This window comes from Hydra viridissima, unplaced genomic scaffold (genome assembly GCF_058129835.1).
Source record: "Hydra viridissima isolate aposymbiotic clone 2 unplaced genomic scaffold, HvirCarnegie_v1 scaffold_5, whole genome shotgun sequence".
Classification (NCBI taxonomy): domain Eukaryota; kingdom Metazoa; phylum Cnidaria; class Hydrozoa; order Anthoathecata; family Hydridae; genus Hydra; species Hydra viridissima.
In genome coordinates, this window is record NW_028324304.1 from 6289558 (window position 1) to 6316171 (window position 26614).

Genomic DNA, 26614 nt, shown 5'->3' on the forward strand with positions numbered 1-26614 from the left:
GTTCTAGCATTAAAAGTTTTATTACAAAAAGCTTCATCAAGTGATAAATACGCTGGGGATGATGACGATGATTGATGAACTAATAAAATCTGTTACTAAAAGACTTGATAAACTTTTGCTTAACAAAATGTTATGTGTATCAACATTTTTGGATCCACGATATAAATTACTTTATCAACATGCAGATGAAAATGTTATTATAGAGTGGGTTGAAGAAGCATGGAAAGAAATGCAAGGAGCGCAAGATGTTGTTGACTCTGACTCCGACGATGTTCCAATAGTAAAAGCTCCAGCCTCTACTGGATTCATTAGCATTGATGATTGTTTTAAAGATGTAGCTTTTATGAGAACTGGAAGAAAGCAGAATGAAAAACGTTCCGAGGCAGAAAGAGAACTAATAGATATTGAAGTTGCTGACATAATTAAGAAGCAAACAATATTAAGGTCTGCAATTACTCAAGAAATAGACAACTATTTATCTCTGCCTCTTTTAGAAAATACAGATTGTCCGTTTTTGTGGTGGAGTAAATGTGGAATGCAATTTGAAAAACTAAAAAAGATGACATTAAAATATCTTACAGCACCTCCGTCATCAATAGAAAGTGAAAGGTTATTTAGTGCTGGTGGGGACATATACGAAGCAACAAGGAGCAGACCAAAAGCAGATAACGGAGAATACCTAATGTTTGTTCATTACAATCTAAAGTTAATAAAACTATTAAAATAAGATACAGCAAATAAGTGTTGTTTAAGTTCTTTTATTTGTTTAAATTTGTTTTATTTTAATCACACTACAGTCGAGAAAGTCTACCCTTTTTTGCAATTCTTTGTCTCTCTTAATCTTTTACTTTCCCTAGTAAAACTTTCAGTGGCGGAACTTCAAGTTTTGCCCCCTTCCACACAAAATATTATTTAGGCCCGAACCACCAGGAGAGAAAAAGAATTTTAAACTAAGTATAGTTATTAAAATACTGTTGCACAATTTTTAAAAAAATTTAAGCCCCTACAACTCAGGCCCCTTACCCTGCATTGCGGGGTTTTGCTAAATGGTAGTTCCGCCACATAACTTTTGGTTAGTTAGCGTAAAAAGCGTATTTTGTGTGAATAGTTCATCGTTAGAGATTTTACAAGTTTGTATTCCAACTTTTAAAAAAATGGACTCGGTGCCGGATATCCGGAATTGGACCCGGTTTTCCAGCCGGGTACCAGGAATCGGAGACTCGGCATCAACTGGTTCCAGCACATCACTAGTTGGGATCACTGATCTCTATAATAACTGGATAGCGCATCTCTAATATCAAAATTGACGCCAAAATCGCCATATTGGAAAGCCCCAGAACAATGAAGTCTGATATGTGCGATAAAGCGATAAAGGGATAAGCCGAAAAACAGAACTTAAAGCTTACAGGATTAAAATTTTTGAGGCTTTCCAATATGGCGATTTTGGCGTCAAAAAATAAGAAGTTTTGCTCGGAGTTGCGCTATCCAGTTGTTATAGAGATCAGTGGTTGGGATCCAAATAATATGATCCAAGCAGTTGAGAACATTTTGACAAAAACTTTATCTGAAAGAAAAGTTGCTGAGATATTTAAAGTCAAACGTTCAACTCTTAAAAGGAGAATTAAAGAAGCTCAGCAATCACCAGATGGATTAAATAAATTACGATGTGTTCCATATAGTAACAGTTCTATGAAAGTGTTTTCAGTATCAGAAAAAAAAAAAACTGGTTCAATATTGCTTAGTTTCTTCAAAAGTGGGATGTGGGTTAAGTCCTCTTAAAGTAAGAGCACTAACATTTGAATATCCTCGAAAATTTGAGAAGATATTTCCACATTCACATCCAGGTTGCACAAAACCTTGGGAAATAAATAAATGTGCTGGTGTTGATTGGTTTAGAGCTTTTTTAAAACGTAATCTTGGTGTAAGAAAACTTGGTATAAGAAAACCAGAGGCAACATCAATTGGTCGAATGTCAGCATTCAATAAACATAATGTTGATCTATTTTATAATAATCTGCATAGTGTTTTGACTAAATACAACTTTTCACCAAATGACATTTGGAATGTTGATGAGACTGGCATCACTACTGTTCAAGTGCCAGAGCATGTTTTAGCTGGAAGAGGAGAGCGTCAAGTTGGCTCTGTTACAAGTGCTGAATGAGGTATCTTGGTAACAATTTGTAATGCTGTAAATGCAAGTGGGTCATCATAACCACCACTCTACATATTTCCACGTGTCCATTTTAAAGATTTCTTTTTAAGAAATTCAGTTCCTGGTTCTGTTGGCACTGCTAAAAAATCTGGATGGATGGTGGAATCAACCTTTAAAGAGTGGTTTAATCATTTTATAATAAAATGTTAGATCATCTAAGCCAAATCTTTTGCTATTAATCCTAGATAATCATGAGACACATATGTCAATTGACTTCATTGACTTAGCATCAGAGAATGGTGTCATTGTTTTAACAATCCCATCCCATACATCACACAAACTACAACCACTGGATATAGCAGTTTACGGACCTTTCAAACGTCATTATAACCGTGAAATTGATAGCTGGTTGGTATCACATCCAGGAAAAACTGTCTCGATCTATGACATAGCAGAAATTTCTGGAAAGGCTTGGACAAAAGCATCAACACTAGTTAACACCATTAGTGGTTTTTCAGCATCTGGCATAAATCCATTTCAACCAGATCGATGGAAAGATGAAGATTTTATTTTATCCCAGGTTACAAACAGACTCAATCCTGAGGCACTCAATATCAATCCAGTTTCTATAGAAATAAACAAATTAAATTCTGAGGCACTCAACATTTATCCAGTTTTAGTAGAAATAACAAGAAATTGTGAAGTTAACAAAAATGCAAGTCGTTCCCTGGAAGTAGAAAGTATTCGCCCTTATGCTACTGCAAAAGCTCGTTTAGAAAAATGCAAAGGTGCTTGCGAAAAGCTATCTTCTTCCATTTTAACTGATACTCCAGTCAAAGAAGCTCTCTGAAATCAACAACTTCAGAGAAAGTTAAAAAAACACAACTTTTCTGAAAAACAAAAAAATTTAAAAAGAAAACAACCAAGGAAACCAAGAAAAAAAATCTAAAAATTTAAAATCTCTAAAGTTTCCAATACCAACATATGATAATGAGGCTAACACTAATGATAACAATGTTGAAAGAAGTGATAATGGTGTTGAAGAGTATTTAAATATTCGTGGAGAAATTAAATCAATTAACGACTAGTGTGCAATATGTGGAGATATTGGTCAAGACAATGAACTGTGGTACCGTTGCAGACAGTGTGCCAGCTGGGCACATAAAGCATGCACAAGTGCAGATTATGCAATCCTATATGTTTGTGATAATTGTAATTTCACTTCCTGATTGAGACTTTCGTCTGAAGTTGTAATAATTATTTCAACTTACATTATTTTCGTAGTCAGAAAAATCTAGACTTTCTCAACATACTCTTTTCGTTTTTTTAAGCTCCCATTTATCACCCTTATGATGAATAGATTTAACCGTACGGTCAATAACCAAAATTTCACCATTCGTTCAATAAACGGATACCCGGGTACCCACCTACTGTGTAGTGAAAAGAACAAAGCTATAATGTTTTAAATTTATTGTGAAAAAGAGAGGTTTTTTTTGCTTTATTAGAAAGTAATAATACTGTAAGTAAATAATTGTATTGAGTAATGGATAATATAATGGATGATGGATGGAGTTATAGAAATACGATGGATCCATTAGGTTTTCAACGGTAATGAGTTTTTTCCATGTTTTATTTTTGAATAAATTATTTTTTACTTTCAATCAAAAAATAAAATAATAAACTGAAAACTTTTTTCAAAAGAAATGTGTGCGAAATATTTGATGGTGAAGAATCTGGCGTTGGCCACGTGTTTGATAGTGACGATGATGATTTTTTTACCAGAAAGGAAGTAGTAGCTTGGAATTTTGATAATACTGGTATATTGAAATTCTATTTTCTATTATGCAACAATGATTATGAAATATAATGTTTTATATATTGTGTATACTTTTATAAGAAGTTGATGAGAATGCACTCGGCGAAGATGAAGAAAGTGAAATAGAAGATGATGATGACGAAGATGAAGAAAGTGAATTAGAAACGCCAGTTAGTGGGCCAACTATGACAGCAAAAGATGGTACTAAGTGGACTAAGATACCAAAAAGTGAACATCAAGTTACAAGGCATAACATTGTGCAACAGAGGTGTGGGCCTAAAAGAAATACGAACATGCTGTCAATTCTAGACACATTCAAATTATTTTTCACTCCAGAAATGGCTGATATCATTATACGTCAAACGAATAAAAAAGCAAACTCAACATATGATGAAAAAAATCCATTGAAAAAACAACTAGTGTGGCAAAATCTTGAACTTCAGGAATTTTATGCATTCCTGGCTATTTTGATAACCTCTGGCGCCAAAAACTCAAATACAAAGGATATGTGGCAGTCGTACTCATATCCATTGTATCGTGCAGCAATGGGCATCAATCGCTTTTGGAACATCATTCGTTTTATTCGATTTGATGATGCCAATACTCGTACTCAACGCATGGAGATTGATAAAGCTGCTCCAATACGAGACATTTGGACAATGCTTAATAGTAATTTAGCAAAACATTATAACCCAACAGAGCACCTGTCCATCGACGAGCAACTTTACACATATCGGGGTCGAACTAAGTTCACTCAATATATTCCATCAAAGCCAGCCAAGTATGGAATTAAAGTATGGTGGATATGTGATGCAGAAAACTCGTATCCCCTCACAGGTCAGATTTACACTGGAAAATCAAGTGCCGGTCGTTGGTGTTGGTGAGAGAGTTGTAAAAGACTTGGTAGTACAATACAAAGGATCCGGTAGAAACATTACAATGGATAATTACTTCACTACTCTGTCATTGGCAAAATCTTTACTATCCTGGGATCTAACAATTGTTGGCACTTTAAAGAAAAATAAGACATGCATTCCACCAGCAATGATTGCATTGAAAACACGAGAAGAACTATCCACCGTGTTTGGCTTTCATGAAAAAGTAACCATGTGTAGCTATGTGCCCAATAAAAACAAAGCAGTGATTATGCTATCATCAATGCATCAGGTAGCAAAGATCGGTGATGATGCAAAGAAAAAACCAGAAATTATTGAATTTTACAACTGGTCAAAAGCTGGTGTTGATAAAATGATTGGTAGATATATTACTAAAAGATTAACTCAAAGATGGGCTCTAGCATTTTTCTACAATGTTCTCGATGTTACCTGCCTAGCAGCATATATCCTTTATTATGAGAATAATAAAGTGCTTCCAAAAAAATCATATGAGCGACGATTGTTTTATCGGCAACTGGGCGGAGAGCTGTGTATTCCGTTTGTTGAAAAACGTTCGCATAATCCACAAATCATGAGGCAATTTACTGCGAAAGTGGCAATTGAAATTTTTTTTTGTCGAGCAATAAATCTATATGTGCAACCAGCAACATCTAAATCTTCTAAACCCCAGGCATAAACCGATTCAACCAGAAGAAAAAAGATTACTGGGGTATGCCATGTTTGTCTCACCAGCGAATTTTAAAAACGTCGCAAAACTCGAAAATCATGTTCGATATGTGAGTTCCCTATTTGTGATGAGCATTGTGTTTCAACCATTACATGTGAGGAGTGTGTGAAATAATTAACTTCTTTGTTATTTTTTATGGCAATGTGTTTAAATAAAAAAAATACTTTAATAAACAGTCTTATTATTGTGTATAAACCCGGCTTTCATTTGTAATAACTTCAGTGAGTACCGGGGTACCTGGTTATTGAACGGAGGAGGTATCGAGTTTGATAGTTAATAACTGCTATTGAATGAATGATTCCAAAAAATTTTGACGAAAAAGTGGTGTCAAACTACTTCAACTTTGGGGATCCGAGCAGTCATAAAAATGTTTTAAAGGGACGTTAGCAAATTCTACTTTGGAAACTGGAATGGATACCCGGGTACCCGGTCATTGACTAGGCGGTTAAATCAAAAAACACTTTCTAATATATAAGAGTGTAAAAAAAAAAGATCTTGGGCATAAAAAACGATAAAACTCATGGTTTATTATGATTCATTTTAGGTTAATTTTTACTAGGATAACAATATTATCATTCAATATTGGAACATCAATATAGGGGAGAGTGGGGTATTGGCGAACGCGGGGTAAATCCGAACAAGGTCATTACGGCATGCTCGATTAGGAAACTTGACAAATTTTTTTCCCCCTGGCGAGAGTGTGTTCCATGATCAGTTCCAGACGTACAGTAGTATAGATGCGCATGTTGTTCACGATAGATCTATTCTAAGTTTTTCTCTTTGTTTCATGTAATTTTTACTTGCGAAACATTTATGTATTGGCTATACTAAGTATATAAAACCTAAACTTTTTTTTATGTAGTTGCAAAGTATCATAATCATGGAGTTTTTTAACACGTATCATATTTAGGGTATATTAATACAACCTCAATATATTCATTTAATTTCATTTGGTTGGGTCGCTGGGAAATAACGAACGATCTTAGTCGGGTAATAACGAACGCTTATGTCACCGCCTACGTCCGTGTGATATCAGAAATGCTCAATGATATATATTAACTTAATATATCTCATTGGATACGCTATATTCTTTTCAAATACTTTGAGAAAACATCGAAGTATTCTAGTGTACACACGGACGTTTCTTAAATAAAGTTATTATAAATTATTTATTTAGTTTATTATTATTCAAAGTTAAAATTACATTTTGAAGCAAGTTAAACATTTACAATATACATATATATATACATATATACATACATATATATATATATATATATATATATATATATATGTATTTATATGTTATTTAAATTTCTTTTTCATTTTAGATGCCACGAAATTATAATAGAAAAACTGAAATAAAATATAGACTAGAGGATTTAAAAAGGGCCATAAAAGATGTGAACAATAAAACTTTGTCATTAAGTCAAGCCTCTTTAGCTTATTCGGTGCCTAAAACCACTTTATTTGACCACTGCAAGAGAGAATTCATAACACAACCAAGAGGTGGAAGAAAATGTATATTCTCAGATGCACAAGAAAAAGAGTTAAAGGAATATATTGTCAAATGTAGCCAGGTTTTTTATGGGTTAACAATTAAAATGGTGCGACAAATTGCTTTCAAATTTGCTGAACAAAATAACCTGAACCATAAATTTAATAGGACAACCCAATTGGCAGGTAAAGACTGGTATTATTCTTTCATAAAAAGAAATTCAAATATTTCATTGAGAAAACCTGAGCCCACTTCGTTAAACAGAATAAATGGATTTAATGCAACGGAAGTAAAAATGTTTTTTGAAAATCTGGAAACTTTACAAAGAACTTATAACTTCGACACAAATCATATATACAATGTTGACGAGACCGGTATTTCTAATATTCAACGAAACTCCAAAATATTAGCCCCTAAGGGCCAGAAACAAGTTGGGATGGCAACCAGTGGGGAAAGGGGTTCAACAACTACAGTTGTTTGTGCATTCAGTGCTTCAGGAAAGTATATTCCTCCATTTTTTGTATTTAAAAGAAAACGCATGAATGATCAGTTGTTGCGGGGAGGCAATGTCGATATGCTTGCCACGGTCAGTGACTCAGGTTGGATCAATGAAAATTTATTTGTGGACTGGCTTAATCACTTTATGTCATTTGCTAAACCAACCAAAGACGAACCTGTGTTATTAATTCTAGATAACCATGAGAGCCATATTAGTCTTGATTGCTTTCTACTTTGTCGTGGAAATGGAATTGTATTGTTATCCCTTCCACCACACACTTCCCATAGAATGCAACCATTAGATTTAACATACTTTGGTCCACTCAAATCTGCATATAACAGGGAATGTGAAATTTTTATGGCAGCAAACGTAGGCCGAAGAATTACTCAATATGAAATTGTTGAACTATTTACAAAAGCTTTTAATCGTCTCAGCAATATTGAAAAAGCAGTCGATGGATTTCGAGGAGCTGGTATTTATCCGTTAGATCCCACAAAATTCAATGATTTATTTCCAAGAAGTATCGTTACACCTGAAACGTCATTACTTGATAACATTATGAGTTCAGAATCCCAGGTAAATGCAATGAATCAATCAGATACTCAAGCCAAATCATCTGAAGTGTTAGCTAATCTGTCATTGAATCCTTCTAGTGTAAGTCTGTCACCTGATGTGAATGTCTCCCCTGAACTGCTACCAAATAGATCAAATCAGTCAATACCTCTTTTGAATATTGTCTCTGTACCTAATTTGCCAAAAAGGAAAACCAGAGAAAGTCTAAGAAAGAAACATTCGACTATTATCACTAGTTCTCTAATGAGAGATTTTTTAAAGGACAAGGAGCAAAAGAAAAGTATGAAGGAACAAGAAGTAAAAAAGATTTCTGTTAAAAAAAAGAAGGTAGGAAGCAACTTTAATAAGTTTGAGGCTAATAATGAACCAAAGAAGAAAATAATAACCAGAGATGATAAAGAAAATGATTGTTATTGTTTAATTTGTGAAGAAAAGTATCATGATCCACCAACGGAAGACTGGATTATGTGTTACATATGTAAGTCGTGGTCCCACGAGAAGTGCACAAGTTGTGCAAGCACATCTAGAGGTTTTCTCTGTGATTTTTGCACTTAATAAATGGAAGTAACAATATGTTTGAATAACATTGATAGATATTTGACATTTCATTGATGTAACATTTTATTTTGTTTGAATAAAATTTGTTGATATTTCTTTCTTAACATTTGATTTGTTTAAAATTTTATTCAATAATATTTTAGCGCTTCAATTAAGTTTGATTTGCTTTGATCATCATTTTATCCACTCCAAAAGTGTTTGTTATTACCCCGCGGTATGTTCGGAATTACCCCACGTACGTAGGGTAATTCCGAACACCAATGGTTTTGTTTTTGATCGAATTTTCTATTTTTTTATAAGATGTATGAAAATTGCTTTTGAGTGTTTTTAACTGAATAGTTAGACTAAATGATAAGCAATAAATATCATCAATATATAGTTATAGTTGTCTTTAATTCGCATTCCCGCTTAGCTGTTCGCCAATACCCCACTCTCCCCTACCCTCATTGCTGTGCATAATTCAACATTTTATTTATTACAAATTTACTGCTGGTCCATTCAGTACAAGATCGGTCCATTTAGTACAATCAGCTGTACTGAATGGATCATTAAACAACTTAGTGCAGGTCATGTTTATCGCATTTTTTAACAATGTTTTACTTGCTCAATGGTTTACACCTTTTAAAGATGGTTAAGATATTAATCTTGTCTTCTGAAGTAAAAAACACGCCATAGTTATTCACAAAATAAATATTAATCGCATTTATAAAAAAGTCTAAATTTGTTGTCCATTCAGTACAAGTCTCCCCTATTCTACAGTGATTTATTTATAGGGACGAAAAAAAAAAAGAAAAAAAAAAAAAAAGTTTACTTTACATTTCTTTCCGTAAAAGCATTGAGGTGACATATTTTCGTAATTAAATAACCATTTTAAGTCATTTGATTTGCCATCACATAATTTGCCAAAACACAGGTTTATTTTAAATGGCCATTTCGATTTGCTTTCGTTCATGATTAATTATTAAACTTGTATTACGCTCCAGTCAGTTCAGATACTAGATTACTATTATGATCGGATTATAAAGTTTGTAAATTTAGCCAGAATGTCAAACTTGCAATCAAAACGTAGACCTATTAATGAAAAATTCACTAAGGTTATTTAATTTGATGAAGAAATTTCTTTGCTGATTGAAGATGATGATGAACAACAGCAGAACGCAGAATCATCCACAAAATTTGCACTCTTATGTAAGAACGAACTTTCAATTATTAACAGGCATTTAATAAAACACGATCCCAAGAACGATTCTTTAAGCTTAACAAGTAATTCTAGAAATAAAACAATCAAACTTCCTATATTAAAACTAGAACCATTTGATGGCAGATCAGAAAGCTGGATAACATTTATAGAGAATTTTAATTGTGCAATCGATCTTAACCCTTAAACTACGCCTTCTGGCTGATGCAGCCATTTCAAAATTATTTTTCAAAGATATGAGTTTTAACTAAACCTAATGAGCCTGAGCTTCTTCGAATTTTCCTAACTTTGTAATATGTTTTTAATGGCATGTAACGCTGATCACTCTACTGCTGGGTAACAGCCTGCCCCCCCTCCCAAGTATAATACTTTCATGGAAACAGACCGTTTTGGCTGCATCAGCCAAGGGCTGTTTCAATGAAAGGGCGTCCAATGCCAGAACCGAATTTGTGAAAATGTTCTAGAACCGAATTGTGTAAAAACTGCTTAGAATCGAAAAAGATTTTACTAATTTCTAACATCAAATTTATTGACAATAGAATGAGATGATCGAATATCATTAAAAGTTTAATGAAATTAAAAAAACTTTAAAAAAACCCAATTACTTTCCACAACCGAATAATTTAGCATCGAATTTTTTACAGTCGAATTTGTACAATCGATTTTTTTACAAAGGAATTTGTAACTTTAAAACTTAACCCTTTTCCCGTTTTGTGTTGCATACTTGCAACAAATGATTTGCTGATAAATTTTTTGGTTGTAAAGCTTATCCACAACATTAGGTGTTTTGAAATATGAAGACCACACTGGAAAAACGATCAAACTGCATTTTTGCTTTTTTTGGGTTTTCGTCCCTGTTATATTCGGCTGCAGTTTAACTATATAATAATTGACTATATAACTAGAAAACCGATCAAATTACACAGATATTTAGCTTTCTAGTTTATCTGTCCACTGGAAGAACAATCACATTGCTCGCTGTAAAACATGTGACAACGCTAAACCAATCAGAATCGAGAAAGTTATAAACAAACCTGTTGAAATGGCGGATGTATCTGATTTTCCTCAAGTGACGGACAAGCCGAAGAAAAGAAAATCATTGGGTTCTAAAAAAGATAAGGCAAAAAAAGCTCGAATTTCAAGCCACACAATAGGCAATAACTGCCAGTGCACATTTTTGAAGTGCTTCGAAAAAACAAATCTAGAAGACAGAGCAGCTCTTATTAAAGCATTCAATGCTTACCCTTCAAAAGACGAACAAGACTCATTTCTATCTTCTCTTATTACGACAAAGAAAGTGTTGAAGAGAAGACCTACTCGTCGTGAAGGGAAAGCCCAGTTCCATGAATTTAGCTATTCATATCATGTACGAGTCCTGCGAGGTGGAACTTATGTAGAACAGAAAGTCTGCTTCAAAGCCTTTATTGTCTTGTTTGGCATTACAAACAGAAGAGTACAAACCATCAAAAAAGCTTTAACCTCAACAGGTAAGTAGCAAAATATAATTATTACACAAAGTAGGCCTAATAAAAAATGTATAATTATGATAATTATTATAATAATTTATATTATCATAATTAAAAATTATTGAAAACGCATCTTTACATATAGCTATTTCTGTATTACAAAGTTAATCATGACTAGATCTGGTACTGCAAGATTAAAATATTATTGAGCAATCACAATCAGTTCATGTTACTAGATTTAGTCACGCATAATTTTTTAATACAGAAATATCATAAATTGTTGTTACTTAGATTAGCTGTAGACTGTAGTAATACCAGTTGACCGTATTTTTTTCGTACCATTGCTAAACATACAGTGGAACCTCTTTTTCGAGTTAATGTTTGCGTATCGCACCCTTTTTTCACACTGTCTAGCAACCTATGCTATACAGATAGAGCAATGCCGACTTATAACACTTAAATTAATAAACTAATAACCATACTATAAAACAGTTCAATTTCAATAATAATTTTAATTTAGCATTACTAACTTAGACTAACTGTGTAGTCGTAACGGCTGACTGTTAATTTAAAGATATTCACTAATTTATAACTTATATTAGCACTGCCACTAGGAGGATTAATAATGTAATCATTTTTTTTGAGTAAGTGTGGACTAATTTTAATTAAACGGGAAGGGCAGAGGAAGAGATTCTTCTGTTTACAAAAGAAAAAGTTCAAATTTTGATTTGTGACAAAAAAAACTTTTATGCACGAGAAATTTGTTTATTTAGTAACAACAGGACAACAATTAAACAAAAATGTGCTACACTTACCACCCACATCCCACACCCTTCCCAATCAACTAATCCGCCTCTATTACTCACAATTACTAATGATTTTTTTTACAATAGGGTGTCCTCCAAAAGATATCAGAGGACGACATAAGAATAGGCCACACAGGCTTCCTGACCATGTGACAGTAGCTATCCGTGCACACATATCAAGCTTTCGTGGAAGACATTCTCACTATGCGCTTGGCAAAACTAGAAAGCTGTATCTATCAGCAGAGCTTAACGTCAGCAAAATGCATGCCCTCTTCCGAGAAACACATCCTGACATAGAGATAACTTACGAAACTTATCGCAGGGTTTTCGTTAAGGACTTCAATATAGGGTTTGGATACCCAAGGAAAGACACTTGTGCGACTTGTGACGAGTTAGTTTTAAAAATAGAGCATGTGGTAAAATGCATCTCAAAGAATGAAGGAGACGTAGATGTCCTACGTGTAGAAAAAGAAAAATTGACCAAACAACATGAACCTCACAAACGCAAAGCTGATACATTTTACACAAGAAAGTTGGAGGCACACAGACGTGCTCGAGCAACTAAAGCGATTGAGGCAATATCATTTGATTATCAAAAAAATTTACCTATACCAAACAAGACGTGTAATGAAGTTTACTACCGTCGCCAACTTACTTTTGTATCTTTCAACATACACGTGCTGTCCACAAATGATGTATACATATATACCTACGACGAGACCAAAGGAAACAAGGGTGCAGATGACGTTGCATCAATGTTGTATCATTTTTTTACAAATCATCTTTCGAGTGATGTCACTGACCTGGAGACTTTTTGTGATCGATGTGCTGAACAGAACAAAAACTTCACCATCATTCGTTTCTTCCACACAATGATCCACAACTACAAGCGCTTCAAGACTGTCAAGCTGACTTTCCCCATCAGAGGACACTCTTACATGAAGTGTGACAGAGACATGAGCCTGGTAAACCAAAAGGCTAATGTGGAGTTGCCAGAAGACTGGTGTAGTGTCCTAGAAGAAGCTAGAATTAAACCAACACCATACAATGTTATTCGTTTTTCTCGCAACCAGTTTTTGAGCTTCACTGACCACATGAAACTAAACTTTAAAGCAACATGTCCCTTTCCCACAAGGCCAGTGCAGGAAATCCGATTTGAGGCTCAGCATCCCAAATTGGTGTTATATAGAAATAATTGGAATGGCTCAATGGAAACCGCTGTAATAGCAAAACCCCAGAAGAAGGGATCAATTCTTAGAAATCTTCCAACGCTGATGCAGCTCTACCCTACTGATCTGGCGCTCAGCAAAGAAAAGTATAAAGATCTCCAGGTTCTCAAGCGCTTTTGTCGACCTGAAAACAATGCATTCTTTGACAACCTTTCAACCTTAGTTACAGACATCACTGAGGGTTTTGAAGGAAGTAGCTCAGACACTGATGATTAAAAATAATCACCTTTTATTTTTTAACTAATCCTGATCACCATTACAAAATCGCATCTTATTTCTAGTTAATAAAGTTTAAGTTTTCCTTAATTTATTGTATTGGTTATTTTTCTAGACAAAACGATACATACACTCTACACTGCACCAGTTAAAATTGTAATTTACTATTATACAAACATTTTTTGAAAAAAAAAAAGAATAAAACGGAAAAACGATCAAGCACCTAAAAGGTATGCCATCGGTAAAACAATAACAACAACATAATTGCTAAGTAATGTTGACAGTAAAACCTTTGTTTTTATTAAAGACCTTGCTCAAGTAAATAATAAAAAAGAGAAAATTAAAAAAGCTTAACAAATAAGTGAGCTATGGTGTTTTGAAGTTTAAAATCTAATTTACTCAAAACAAAAAAAATGTAGCTTGATCGTTTTTCCAGTGTGGTCTTCATATGTATTTCATATCTTTCATTTTTAATTTTGACGAGAATTAACCACAATTACATTTTCATTTGAATATTAGCAGCTCAAGAGAAGTTTTTCCTTTGGTAGTTTGATCATAATGTGTCGAATAGAGGGTTAATTACTTTTCACAGCCGATTAGTTCAGCATCGAGTTTTTATACAATCGAATTTTTTTACAATTGTAATTTTAATGGATTTGTGATGCAGTTCAAAGACGGCATAATTTTTTCAAACTGGTTTTTGTGTTAAAGGTTAAAGTGTACACGATCCTTCAAAAAAAGGTTTTTATTATTTTCGAAAATAATGTTTTTTTTTGTTGCAAAATTTTATGTAAACATCGTAAAATCCAACGAATGCATGTGAAAATATATCAAGCTTTGTCTAAATTTCAAATAGCAAAATGGAATACAGAAAAATTAAAGGTGACAAACGGAAAACATTTGTGTATGTTGCAGGGGACTTTGGCTACATCAAAAATAAGGAAAACAATGGTTTTGTGGATCTCAAGTGTAAGCACCGTCATCTTTGTGAATGAAGTGCAAAAGTAGTTTTAATTCTAATTTACTTGAGACAATACATGGTCACACTTGTGGAACTAGGCCCGAAAACTTTGATCATCTTCCAGCTCTTGAGAAAATGCGAGACATGGCTTCAACTACATAGCTACCTTTGCGTGAAATCTACAACAATGTCATCCAGTCCTCAAATGAAGATGTTAAGGCTGCACTTACTTTCAGAAAGTTTGAGGATCAACTAGCTTTGTTCTTTTGTTCTACAACACTGCTGACATATTTGTCAGGTAAATCATTTTTAAGCTATAATTCGTTTCAATATCAAAATGGGGGAACCTAACCTAACAAAGCCATTGGTCTGCAGGTGGAATACACAAGGAATAATGACCCAATCATCAAAAAATGGTGTCGTAAGTTAATTTCCATGTGCTTGCTACCACCCAATTTAGTAGGGCCTGAAGCTGACAAACTAAAAGCTGAAGCTAACCATCACAGTGACATTGCTGTTAAAGAAAAAATGAAAAAGTTTGTAAAATGTAAGTCTTTATATAATAGCACTTTAGTGTTTTGATGCAGCAGTTGAGATCGTAACCTTAAAACTATCTTTAAAATATCAATTTTAAATAGGTCGTCTTTCCAATAGAAGTTGAGATTCTCCAGATCTAAATAGGTTCCCAACCTAGAAGAGACCTGCGTCAGGATCGTCAAAGGCAGCATGAGCACCTTCGTACGAAGAAAAGCTTGCAAGTGGTGAATGGACTGCAACCAAATTTCTTGAAGTTGCATCATTCCTCTGCAACGATATGAAAATGCCAAGTGATCAGGAAGTTCTAGAATTCATTGAACAGGTTAGATAATTAATTATAATTTTTAACAATCAACAAAAAGTATTTACTGCATTGTATTCATGTTAGGGGTTTGTTGTTGTTGTTTTTGACAGGCGGAGACTATCTACTAGTTAGACGTTTTATATTTACACTTTTTTTAGGAACAAACTGTTGATGAAGAATCTCAATCAAATGGACAAGCTGCTGTGGTGGAAAGACCAATTGAAAATGTCTGCAAAGTTTGTCTCGTCAACAATCTTGAAGTTGTTGTTTTTCCTTGCCGACATCTTTGCCTATACCAGCGATGTGCTGAAGCTATTCAAAGTAGTTCTATTAATCACTGTCCAGTATGCAGAGGACCAACAGCAGATTTTATAAATGTGTTTATTTAATGTACTATTTAATATACTATTGCATATATTAAATTGTTTAACTGATTCGATTCTAGAAGATTCGGTTCTAGATGGTGGTTCTATATTATTCGACTGAAACAAGTTTTAATAACTTAATTAAAAAAATTCGATCCTAAAAAATTCGACTGTAAAATGATTCTATCCAAACAAAAAAAGTTCAAATTCGCTTCTAAATAGCTTCGATCAATAAAAAATTCGATCGTCTCATTCTATTCTATTTAAATTCGGTTCTGACATCGGACACGGCCAAAACTATGAAAATTATATACTGAGTTTACTTTAGACTGTTATTTAATGAAATACACTGTAATGAATTATGATTTAGGCTCAGAAATTTTTTTATTATAAGTAAAAACAAATTTTATGGATTGTATATATTTATTTCTTATTGTATATATTTAGTACTCAATTAGAAAAATATAATGAATGAAAATATTTGAACGTATGGCAAACTTTGATTTGGAAAATGAATCAACGGGAAGTGAATTAGAAGATAACGTTTTGGAAGATAACAATGAAATCGAAGTTTCAGATATAGTAGAACATGATCCATTTAGAGAAGAGTATGTTGGCCACAACGGAAGAATTTTGAAAACAGCAGTAGATGAGCAACGTTGTAGAAGAGGCAGGGAAAACATTGTGAGGGAGCGAATGCGACCGAAAGCAAATTTTACTACAGTGCGTGAAGCTGTTGATTTATTTTTAACAGCAGAAACGAAAGATCGGATACTTCATGAAAGTAATCGAGTGGCCCAACGTTCCATTAGTGCTGGAGAAGTTTCTCAACATATTTCACAACGCTGGTAAGTTTTCAATAAACTACTATCTTTTAATATGTTAAAAATTTAATTTCGACTTCATTTATAATGTAGTCTTGATAAGTTTATACTTTTGTGTTTACTTTACATAAATATTCATAATTTCATTGGTCTTCTTAGGTATGACATAACAGAGGAGGAACTGGTTTGATATTTTGGCATTCGTTATCTTATGGGTGCTTTGAGACAACGCAACGTGTTTCTCAGAGACTTGTGGAGTGACGAACTTGGAATTTCTGCCTACAAAACCACAATGTCTCGTGAAAGATTTGAGTTAATCACAAAACTCATGAGATTTTATGACAAGCACTGAAAGTCGCCAACGTGATAAACTAGCAGCTTTTAGATATGGGAGCAATTTCTCAAACGTTGTCGCCAATGCTTCATAGTTTCCGATTTAGTTTGTTAAAGTTTACATGCCAAAAAAACCTGACAAATATGGCATCAAAGTGTGGGCGTTAACTTGGTCAAAGACTTGCTACTTTTATAATGCTGAGATTTATTTAGGAGTGATAATTAATAGGGAAAAAGAAGTAAGGCAAGCGAAACGAGTGGTGCTACAGCTAACTGGACCAATTCATGGTAGTGGGAGAAATATCACAACTGACCAATTCTCCACATCTATTCCGCTAGCCAAAGAACTTCTAGCACGGAACCTCACTCTGCTCGGAACCCTAAATCGTAACAAACCAGATATCGCTCCCAATTACTTCTTCCTCGAGTCCAATTTGATTCTATAACTGTGTATTCTGAAAAAATGCAGCTAGTGAGTTACATTCCAAAAACTAACAAGGTTGTCATTATGTTGTCTACTCTACATACATCTACGGAAGTGTCAGAAGAAACGCATCGAAAGCCATTTTCGATCCAGTATTTTAATCCTCTTTAACAAGCCACAGTGGGAAGGTGAAAATAGTGGATCAAAAAGACGACAATTCTTGCTGAAAATGAGCATGGAAATGATGAAAATAGCAATGGAACACCGAATTATTGAGAATCCAAGAGGGGAATTTCAACCTGGCCCTAGACGCGCCATTGCTTCTATGTCTACAGAACAGAATAATCCACCCCAAGATGCCTTACTCAAAATTAGAAAACCATGTCATTTGTGTCTGCTTCGTCAGCGACGTGTCTTTACAAGATGTTCCAAGTGCACTAAACACACTTGCGGAGAACACTCGTTAATTATTTGTGATTATTTGTAAATAGTGACGTAGAATTATCGCTGACATGAAATATCAGAGTGGTCACAGCTCCTCTAAAATCCTCTAAAGCCCTCTTTTATTAAAAATCTCTTCTAAAGTCCTCTTTTATCCTCTAAAAAATTGAAAATGTGATCAAATCTCCTCTATAACTCCTCTTTTTTTTTTTTTTTTTTTCAGGTACACTAACGTTTTAGAAATATTAAAAATATTTGTGTTTTAAATAATATTTACATTTTTTCGATTAGCAGATTTTTATTTTAGTTACTACAGTACTAATATTTTTGAAAATGTTTTTTTTTTCTTATAACATTTTAAAGAGTTTATTTCAGTGTAGAAATTGATTTGAATGCAGTTATTTTCTAATATGTCTGCCATAAAGAATTTGTTTCGTTTAGAAAACTAGAAATAATGTCTAAGTATAAAAGTAAATTTCAAGACTTGTGGCTCATTGAAGAAGAGTTCAAATGCTGGTTGCAAAAAGATAAAAAATATGAAACAAGTGCATTTTGTAAAGTTTGCTCGAAGTCCTTTAGCATTGCAAACAGTGGAATAGAAAATATAAAGCAGCATGCTAAAGGGAAGAAACATGTGGAAAGATGTCCATCTAATAACAGTAATACAAGTTTTTTTAAAAGGCTATCTGAAGGAACTAATCCACCAGAACAAAAAACAACTCAAAAGCAAACAAATTTGATTGATATGATGTCAAGAGATCAGACTTAAAATGCAGAGGAAATTTGGTCACTAGAAGTTTTGAATTGTAAATATTCTTCAGAATCGTTCTTCAGAATCAATAAGTAAACTGTTCTGCTCCATGTTTCAAATTGAGCCAAATTGCTCAAAGTTTCACTTGTGGAAAAGCAAAATGCAGTTACATTTTATTTCACAGTGTTGCCCCTTTTGTTAAAGAAACGATGCTAAACGAATTGAACAAATTTCCTTATTATACTTATTATTTGATGAATCTTATATCAAAATTTCTAAAAAAAGTCATATGGATCTACATGTTCGCTTTTGGGATGACACAGAAAATGAAGTAAAAACATCTTATTGGAGTTCTGAGCTCTTAGGTAAAGCATCTGCTGGTGATGTTTTTTAAAAATATAATAGCTATTTAAGTTCTTTGGATCGAAGTAAAGTTCTCCAAGTTTCTTCTGTCTAATGTAAATTTAGCCTTTTTAAATCTGGTAAATGAAAACAGAAATGAAGATTTACTTGATCCTTTAATTAATATCGGAACATGTAGTCTCCATACCATTCATCGTTCTTTCCAAACTGGGGAAAAGGATAGTGACTGGAACATTAAGAAACTACTTTTTTCTCTGAATAAAATGTTTGATGAGTCTCCTTCTCGCCGAGCTGACTATGAATGTCTAACAGCTGCTAGTTTTTCAGATTACCCTCTTAAAATTTGCTCACACGGATGGGTTGAAAATAGTAAAGTTTCCAAACATTCCAAGATAATTGAAGTTGTAAAGTTTTGGAAAGGCTTACCAAAATCGAAGCAATCTGGAAACGGAAAGCCTGCACAAAACACCAGTTTTGATTGTCTTGCTAAAGCTGTGGAAGATGTCACCATACCACTTAAACTTAGATTTTTTTAGGAAATTGCAACATCATTAAATAATTTCCTAATCATTTTTCAAACTGACAATCCAATGGTGCCGTTTCTTACCGAGTCACTAGACAATGTCCTTCGTAATTTATGCAGCGGCTTTTTGAGGAAGGATGTTTTAGAAAAAGCAAACTCTGTATATAAGCTGCTCAAAGTTAACTTTACTGATAAAGTTAATCAAGTGTTGTTAGGGATTGCAATCCCGCACACTTTTCAATCCCGCGGGATCCGCGCGGATTTTTTTAATTTTTGTGCGGATCCCGCGGGATCCCGCGCGGGATTAGTAGGTTTCTTATGCACATTATAAAAGGCAAAATGACAATTGTATTTTTCTTTCAAGTATTTTAGAAAAATTATACTCAACTTATTAAATTGCTAAGATAAGGTAAATAAAGCCAAAAAACGCAATTCATTTGTAAATCAATATAATTCTTAACATTTAATGAACAAAAAGATAAGCCAAAGTACATAGAACATCTTTTAGCTTTACGTAGAACTATTAGCTTTATTTGTTTTTTAAAATATCAAATTGAGAAAATGATTGTAAGAAATGGGCTCTTAAGAAACAGACCCTACTTAAAGTATCATCACTTAATCTACTCCTCAAAGGATTGCATATGTAACCAGCAGCTGAAAAAGCTTGCTCGGCCTCTACGCTTATTGGTGGTATGGTCATCAAGTAACTATGCGCTATATCTAGAAACTTGCCTCTTACTCCATTACTTTCATAGGCAGACATTTCCGGCTTCAATAATTTATCAAAGTCTAAAGAATCTAAATTTGGTCTCTCCTTTACATTTTCTGTCCAGCTGTTCTTGTCTTTCTGTGTTTGATTTTCCAATTCTTTTTTCAGAGATAGAATTGTAGGAATAAGTATTTGGGAATTGTTAATAAAATCTACAGCTTCTTTTTCTTCGAGTTCATTTTCTTCGTCGGATTTTTTAAGTAAACTAGTAGTCCATTTAAATTCTTATTACGACGTTGTGTAAACCTCTCACGAAGTGCTGCGGCTAAATCTATGCTCAAAAGTGATGATTGCTTTCGCAATTTATCTAGCATAAATTGAAAAGTTGTTTCCACCGTGACAAGGTTCGATTCTCTTCTACATTAAAGTTCGAGACTAAGTTTTAGTGGTGCCAGGCAAATAATTAAGTCATTGATTTGGGACCACTCTTCTTGGGTGAAACGAATTTCTGACCAAACATTAATTAAGGCTTTTTCAATACACAGTTTTAGTCTATGAAATCTTTCTAACATATCGAATATACTGTCCCACCTAGTTTTACAATCAAGAATCAACTGAAGCTTTTTCCCGTGTTCTTGTACGATATATTTCTGTAAATATGTATCATTTTTTACAGGAGAGTTTTTAAATATTTTTACAACCTTTCTCACTTTTTTTATGAGATCTTTGTAATTGCTAACCAATTCAGCTGATGCTCGGTCCAAAATCATTGTCAAACCATTTTCTTTATTTATAACTTCATCATCCTCAGTTTTACCACATTCATCTTCTTCTTCACAATTTTCATATGTAATAAACGATTCTTCGACTTCTCCGCAGTTTTTCTTGTATAAGATATCAATAACTGCAAGTTGTATTCCATGAGCATAACATAGCTGTTGATAGCAAGACATCATTTTACCGACTTTCACCATCACACTTGCTCTATCAGTGGTCATGGCAATAATGTCTTCTTGGAGGTCAATATCGAAGCAATTTAGCCTTTCTGAAACTAACTTGACGCAATATTCTGCATTACACGATCCATGGATTCGAATCAATCCAAGATTAAAGTGTTTCGCCTCCATATGTAAATTTAAGTTTAAGTATCTCTGACTATTTTGTGATGTCCATTCGTCAAACGTTATTGAAAACTTTTGATTTTGCTTTTTTAGTGATGTAAATTTTTGCATTATATTTTTCGATGGAATTACTTCTTCGTCTTCGCAGTCGATGTATATTTTAGGCTCTAGTTCAACTGTTTCATGCTGTTTTGAAGTTGAAGCTCCGTCTTGTTGTAAAACGTTTGATTTTAAATCGGTGCCACGTTTAGTTTTTAAATGGATTAATAACCCTTTAGTTGATCTTTGATTAATTTTTAAAATAGCCGAACATAAAATGCACTTCGCATTTTCTTCATTATCACTTTTTTAAAAATAATTCCATATAGTTTTAATTTGCGACATGCTTAGTACTTTTGTTTTAAAATCTTGATGTAAATAATTTTTAAAGACTTTTTAAAAAGTAGTTTTTAAGGGGCAACTACCCTCAAAATTTTTCAAAAATTGGATTTTTTTTTCTCTAATAATTGTTGACCAAAATTTTATGTAGATTTTGAATCTGCAAAAAAAATTATAGATTTCTTAATAAGTTTTTGTTTAATTTATGTTTTTGTGAACTCAAGTGAAAAATATTTGCATAGCAACGCGTTGCTATGGGGGTGAATATTTTGTTGGTGAACTTATCCTGGAGAACTGTTTCAAATATATGTTTTGATTTAAATCATCTTTGCTAAATAATATTCTGTTCCTTATTATATTCAAACATAGGCTATTTACAATTACGATTTTATCAAGTTATTAAAGCTAATTTATCCAACAGCAGAAACACATAAAAATGAGTGATAGAGTAAAGCAGAGAACAAAATACCACAAAAAAAGAAGAGTATTTAATGTGCAGAAAAATAAAAATGCATGTAATGTAAGTGGATGTGAGTTAAATCACAGTAATATTTTAGGCGCATCTGCTAAGAAAGTTAAATTCATTACAAATGTACCAAGTAAAAACATTAAAAAAATTAGTGGTTACAGAATTATAGACACTGAAATTTTATCTAAAGTTCTTTCATTGTTAATGTGTCCTCAATGTGAAAACTGTGCACTGTACCTAGGTGATCACCATGAAAAAAAGAAAGGTCTAGCATCGTTTCTTTATTTGAAGTGTACTACACCATCTTGTGATTATAAACATGAATTTTACACATCAGATAATTGTGATAAAGGGTTTGATATTAACTACAGGACAATTTATGCAATGAGAGTATTAGGACATGGTCATACTGGAATTGAAAAATTTACTCAGCTCATGAATATGCCTAAACCCATGACACCCAAAAACTATACAAAAATAACAACAAAAATAAAAAACGTTGTGAAAAGTGTTGCAAACGAGACAATGTCAGATGCTGCAACTGAAATAAAAGGAAATGCAACTGGTGAGGATATTGTTGATGTTGGTGTATCATGCGATGGATCGTGGCAGAAAAGAGGATATCAGTCAATGAATGGTGTTTTTACCGCAATTTTAATAGATAGTGGAAAAGTAATCGATGTTGAACCTATGAATAAGTCATGTAAAGCATGCTGTATGAAGGAAAAATTAAGAAAATCAAATCCTGATGCATATGCTAATTGGAAAAACAAACATATTTGCTTGTACAATTATCAAGGTACAGCTGGTGGTATGGAATCTGTTGGTGCAGTGAGAGTTTTTAAACGTTCCATTGAAAAGCACAAGTTAAGATATACCGAATTTCTTGGTGATGGGGATAGTAAATCCCATCTTTCTATCAAAGATATATACCCAAACATGGAGGTAAAAAAGTTGGAGTGTGTAGGACATTACCAAAAACGAGTTGGTACTCGCTTACGCAAGTTAAAAAAAAGTGTTAAGGGTCTAGGTGGTCATGGTCGACTAACCAATGCAGTTATTGATCGCTTGCAAAATGTTTTTGGTGTAGCTATCCGGAGCAATATAAATGATTTAAATAAAATGAAAAAAGCAGTATTAGCTAGCCTTTTCCATGTAGCTTCTTCTAAGGAATATAACTATCACATTTACTGCCCAACTGGAGGCGACAGTTGGTGCAAATTCAACATTGATAAAGCTAAGTCTTCTTCCGTATACAAACCTGGACCAGGAATTCCTGTTGATATTATTCACAAAATCAAGCTAATATATGCTGATTTAAGTAAAGATTCTGAATTAGTAAAGTGTCTGCATGGAAAAACCCAGAATTGCAATGAGAGTTTTAATAATTTAATATGGAAAAGATTACCAAAAAGTAATTATGTTGGTTTAGCCAGTTTAGAGTTCGGAGTGTATGATGCTGTTGCAAATTATAACATTGGTATGAAGTCTGTTATTTTGATTTATGAAAAACTAAATATGAAACCAGGACATTTTACTTTAGCTGGTTGCAGACTCATAAACAAAAAACGAATAAATCTATCATCATTTAAATCGAGTGAAAGTTTTAAGATTAAACGAAAGTTGTTACGTTGTCAACGATTTTCAAAGAATGATTACCAAAATTCAATGGAAAAGTCCAGGGAATATTATGAATCTGGTAGTTTTTAAAATATTCTTTTAAAAAGTAAGTTTTTAAAAGGTAAATTTATGAAATGAACAATAATTTATGATTTTATTTTTTGTTTTGCGTTTTCTGAGAATTTGCTTTTTAAACACGCCGGTAAAAAAATCTTGAAAAGTATACATGCTATCATGATGAATTTTTCAGGAATTGTTCATTTTACCAATATTTATGATATGATCGGAGTAGAATTTCTTATATGACTTAAGATTTTGAGTTATTAAGTTTTTTTCTTTGCATTTTGACCTTTTTTTGAAAAACCTAATTTGTCTGTAGCCTTTTATGGAAAAAAAAAATTTATTCAAAAATCTGCTTCGTTCATATCACAAATTTAGATATTTAGAACAGTTCTGCAAAACTTCATTGACACTCCTTTATTACAAGTCTTTATTTTCTTTACGGCGTAAACACAGTTTTTGTGGTATTTTCAGCTGTTTTTTTGGCTACCATAGCAACGAGCTACCATTTTATTTTATTTTTGGTATTTTTAATGTCAGTATAATATTTCCTATGTGACTAAAGAGAAAGTTACTTTATATGTGTAGTTTTGAAATTTGAGGGTAGTTGCCCCTTTAAAGTATATTTTTTACAATTATACACGCACGTTTTCAATTTCACGTTTTCAACATACTCATTAACAAAAATTTCAACATACTCATTAGCGAAAATTTCAACATAATCATTAATTAAACAAAAAAAAAAATTGAACGAGTTCGACTAATGTTTTGCTAAATAATTGCTTATTTTTGAATGATGTTTTTATATTTATAGCTAAGAAAAATATTTAAATAGCTGAAGATAAATTTTTAAATTGATTTGTTTCACAAATACATTAAACACTTTTAATTTGATATCTCTTTTGTCTTTTTTGTTTAAAAGAATTGACCTTTTTTGTTTAAAAGCAATTGTTTCAAAATCCCGCAAATCCCGCGGATCCCGCAGTAGTTTTTGCGGGATCTCGCATGCGCTAAATTAATGCGGGATCCCGCGGGATTACGGGATCCCGCAATGCGGGATTGCAATCCCTAAGTGTTGTTAGAGTCTATTGATCTTGATTTTACTATAAAACATGATATTAAAGTTTTGAAAAAAAATGGACAGTTGAGCGATAGTCATTTACGCAATCTTCAGTTTGGCGCTTTACTGTTCTTGTCTAGTTTATGCGCGCATTTTACAGAAAAAAGTGTATTAAAAAGTAATCTTGTTCGATGTACTTCTTGTTTGTCTCCTAAAGTTATGTTAGAACCGGCTGAGTTATCAACAGCTTTATTAGACAAAATGCTTGAAATCCTTGTTGGTTTGAAAAAACTGACTTCTGAAACCGCAATGAAAACCAAACAAGAGTATTCAAAATTTTTGTCAAATTTTGTTAAGGCTAACACAGAATTATTCAAAGAATTTGAAGAATCTAAAGATCGGTTGGACTCATTTATCTGGAAGCACATTGGTTCAGATCCTAACTATAAATCCCTCTGGTCTGTTGCCAAAATAGTTTTAGTTCAATCTCATGGTCAGGCAACTGTTGAGCGAGGATTTACTGAAAACAATGCTTCTTGTTGAAAATCTTGATATGGAAAGTCTTATTTCTCAACGATTAACATTGGAATATATGAAACGAAAAAACTTTGAGCCTCACAGTTTTTCCATGTAAAAGAATTAGTTATCTTATGTGAAATCTTCTCATCAAAAGTACCAACTATCACTTGTTCATAAATCTAAAATCAAATTGAGCAAAGAGAAGAATGAAAAAGATTGCTTTAGAAATTCAACAAATAAATATTAAGGTTGTCTCTTTGGAAAAAACTATTTTCCAGCTTCAAAAAGATGCGGATAACTTTGCATTTGAGGCAGAAAAAAAGAACGATATAACTATCTTATCCAAATGTAATGCCTTTAAAAGAGCTGCAATGGTAAAATTGAGTATTCTCTGTGAATTGAATTGCAAGAAAGCAAAGCTGGTAGAACTTAAGGAACGAATTCATTAATAAAAGATATATAAGTTTTCATTATTTTGTGTAATAAAGTTTTATTGATTTTAGTATAATATTATGAATATCCTGGTCTGCAAAACTGGTTAATGCCAATTTAAGTCATTCAACTTAAAAAACGGCATTAATAAAGTCTTTTAGAGCCACACAAGCGACGAAACTTCGGGGTTAAACCTATGTAAAAAAATCCTCTAAAACCCTTTATTTTTGTTCAAAACTTTATAGTTTTGCGATTAAAAATCCTCTAAATTTGACGCAATCTCCTCTAAAATCCTTTAATATCCTCCTTTTTTTATGAAAATTTTGTGTGGCCACCCTGAACATTGCAATTTATTTTATATTTTACTTAAGAAACCATAAATAACACATAATTTTGTTGTTCTTTTAAATAAAAAAAGTTATAATGGATTCCTACTAAACTTGAAATCTCGAAGCCTTATATTTTCTCACTGGCTGCAGCAGCCAAGGGCGATGCTTAAGGCTGTAAAACAAGCGCGGAAATTAAGGGTTAATGATGATTTATCTGACATCCAAAAATGACTTACTTACGCAACTTACTTCAGGGACCTGCCCTAGCCTCTATATTTGGACTTGCCTTGACAAACGAAAATTACAAGACTGCATTAGAAATACTTAAACGAAGGTATGAAAATAAGCAAGCTCTTATATCATCGCATATGTGTAAACTTCTATCATTAAAGAGAAACCATAGTATTAGTAAAATAGAGAACTTAGGACAATTTTTTGACAGCCTAGAAATACAAGT

General features: G+C 33.1%; 5 protein-coding genes and 1 pseudogene across 5 annotated transcripts; all 6 read left to right on the plus strand.

Moving 5' to 3' along the window:
- The first annotated feature begins 61 nt into the window (after positions 1-61).
- On the plus strand, positions 62-3931 carry LOC149888221 (zinc finger BED domain-containing protein 4-like). Its single transcript, XM_090089031.1, has 3 exons — positions 62-1250; positions 1506-3355; positions 3731-3931. Exon 1 carries the CDS (start codon positions 62-64, stop codon positions 725-727), a length of 666 nt encoding a protein of 221 aa, XP_089945157.1. The 3' UTR covers positions 728-1250; positions 1506-3355; positions 3731-3931.
- On the plus strand, positions 2309-3381 carry LOC149888222 (uncharacterized; annotated as a pseudogene).
- A 976-nt stretch (positions 3932-4907) lies between the features above and the next one.
- Positions 4908-5540, plus strand: LOC149888223 (uncharacterized). Its single transcript, XM_090089032.1, has one exon. It carries the CDS (start codon positions 4908-4910, stop codon positions 5538-5540), a length of 633 nt encoding a protein of 210 aa, XP_089945158.1.
- Positions 5541-6866: 1326 nt separating this feature from the next.
- LOC149888224 (uncharacterized) lies at positions 6867-9095 on the plus strand. The gene has a single exon (XM_090086881.1). The coding sequence runs from the start codon at positions 6923-6925 to the stop codon at positions 8714-8716; it is 1794 nt and encodes a 597-aa protein (XP_089943007.1). The 5' UTR covers positions 6867-6922; the 3' UTR covers positions 8717-9095.
- Positions 9096-15415: 6320 nt separating this feature from the next.
- Positions 15416-15825, plus strand: LOC149888225 (uncharacterized). The gene is made up of 2 exons (XM_090086905.1): positions 15416-15454; positions 15595-15825. Exons 1-2 carry the CDS (start codon positions 15416-15418, stop codon positions 15823-15825), a joined length of 270 nt encoding a protein of 89 aa, XP_089943031.1.
- Positions 15826-21766: 5941 nt separating this feature from the next.
- LOC149888226 (uncharacterized) lies at positions 21767-23981 on the plus strand. Its single transcript, XM_090086882.1, has one exon. It carries the CDS (start codon positions 22105-22107, stop codon positions 23845-23847), a length of 1743 nt encoding a protein of 580 aa, XP_089943008.1. The 5' UTR covers positions 21767-22104; the 3' UTR covers positions 23848-23981.
- The last annotated feature ends 2633 nt before the right edge of the window (positions 23982-26614 follow it).

Bases quoted from the DNA above. Each gene is read 5' to 3' on its own strand.
- LOC149888225 (XM_090086905.1), top strand. From the start codon at position 15,416: ATGCCAAGTGATCAGGAAGTTCTAGAATTCATTGAACAG. The intron at 15,455-15,594 runs GTTAGATAATTA...CACTTTTTTTAG, and splicing joins TTCTAGAATTCATTGAACAG to GAACAAACTGTTGATGAAGA.
- LOC149888226 (XM_090086882.1), top strand. From the start codon at position 22,105: ATGAGTGATAGAGTAAAGCAGAGAACAAAATACCACAAAAAAAGAAGA.
- LOC149888223 (XM_090089032.1), top strand. From the start codon at position 4,908: ATGGATAATTACTTCACTACTCTGTCATTGGCAAAATCTTTACTATCC.
- LOC149888221 (XM_090089031.1), top strand. From the start codon at position 62: ATGACGATGATTGATGAACTAATAAAATCTGTTACTAAAAGACTTGAT.
- LOC149888224 (XM_090086881.1), top strand. From the start codon at position 6,923: ATGCCACGAAATTATAATAGAAAAACTGAAATAAAATATAGACTAGAG.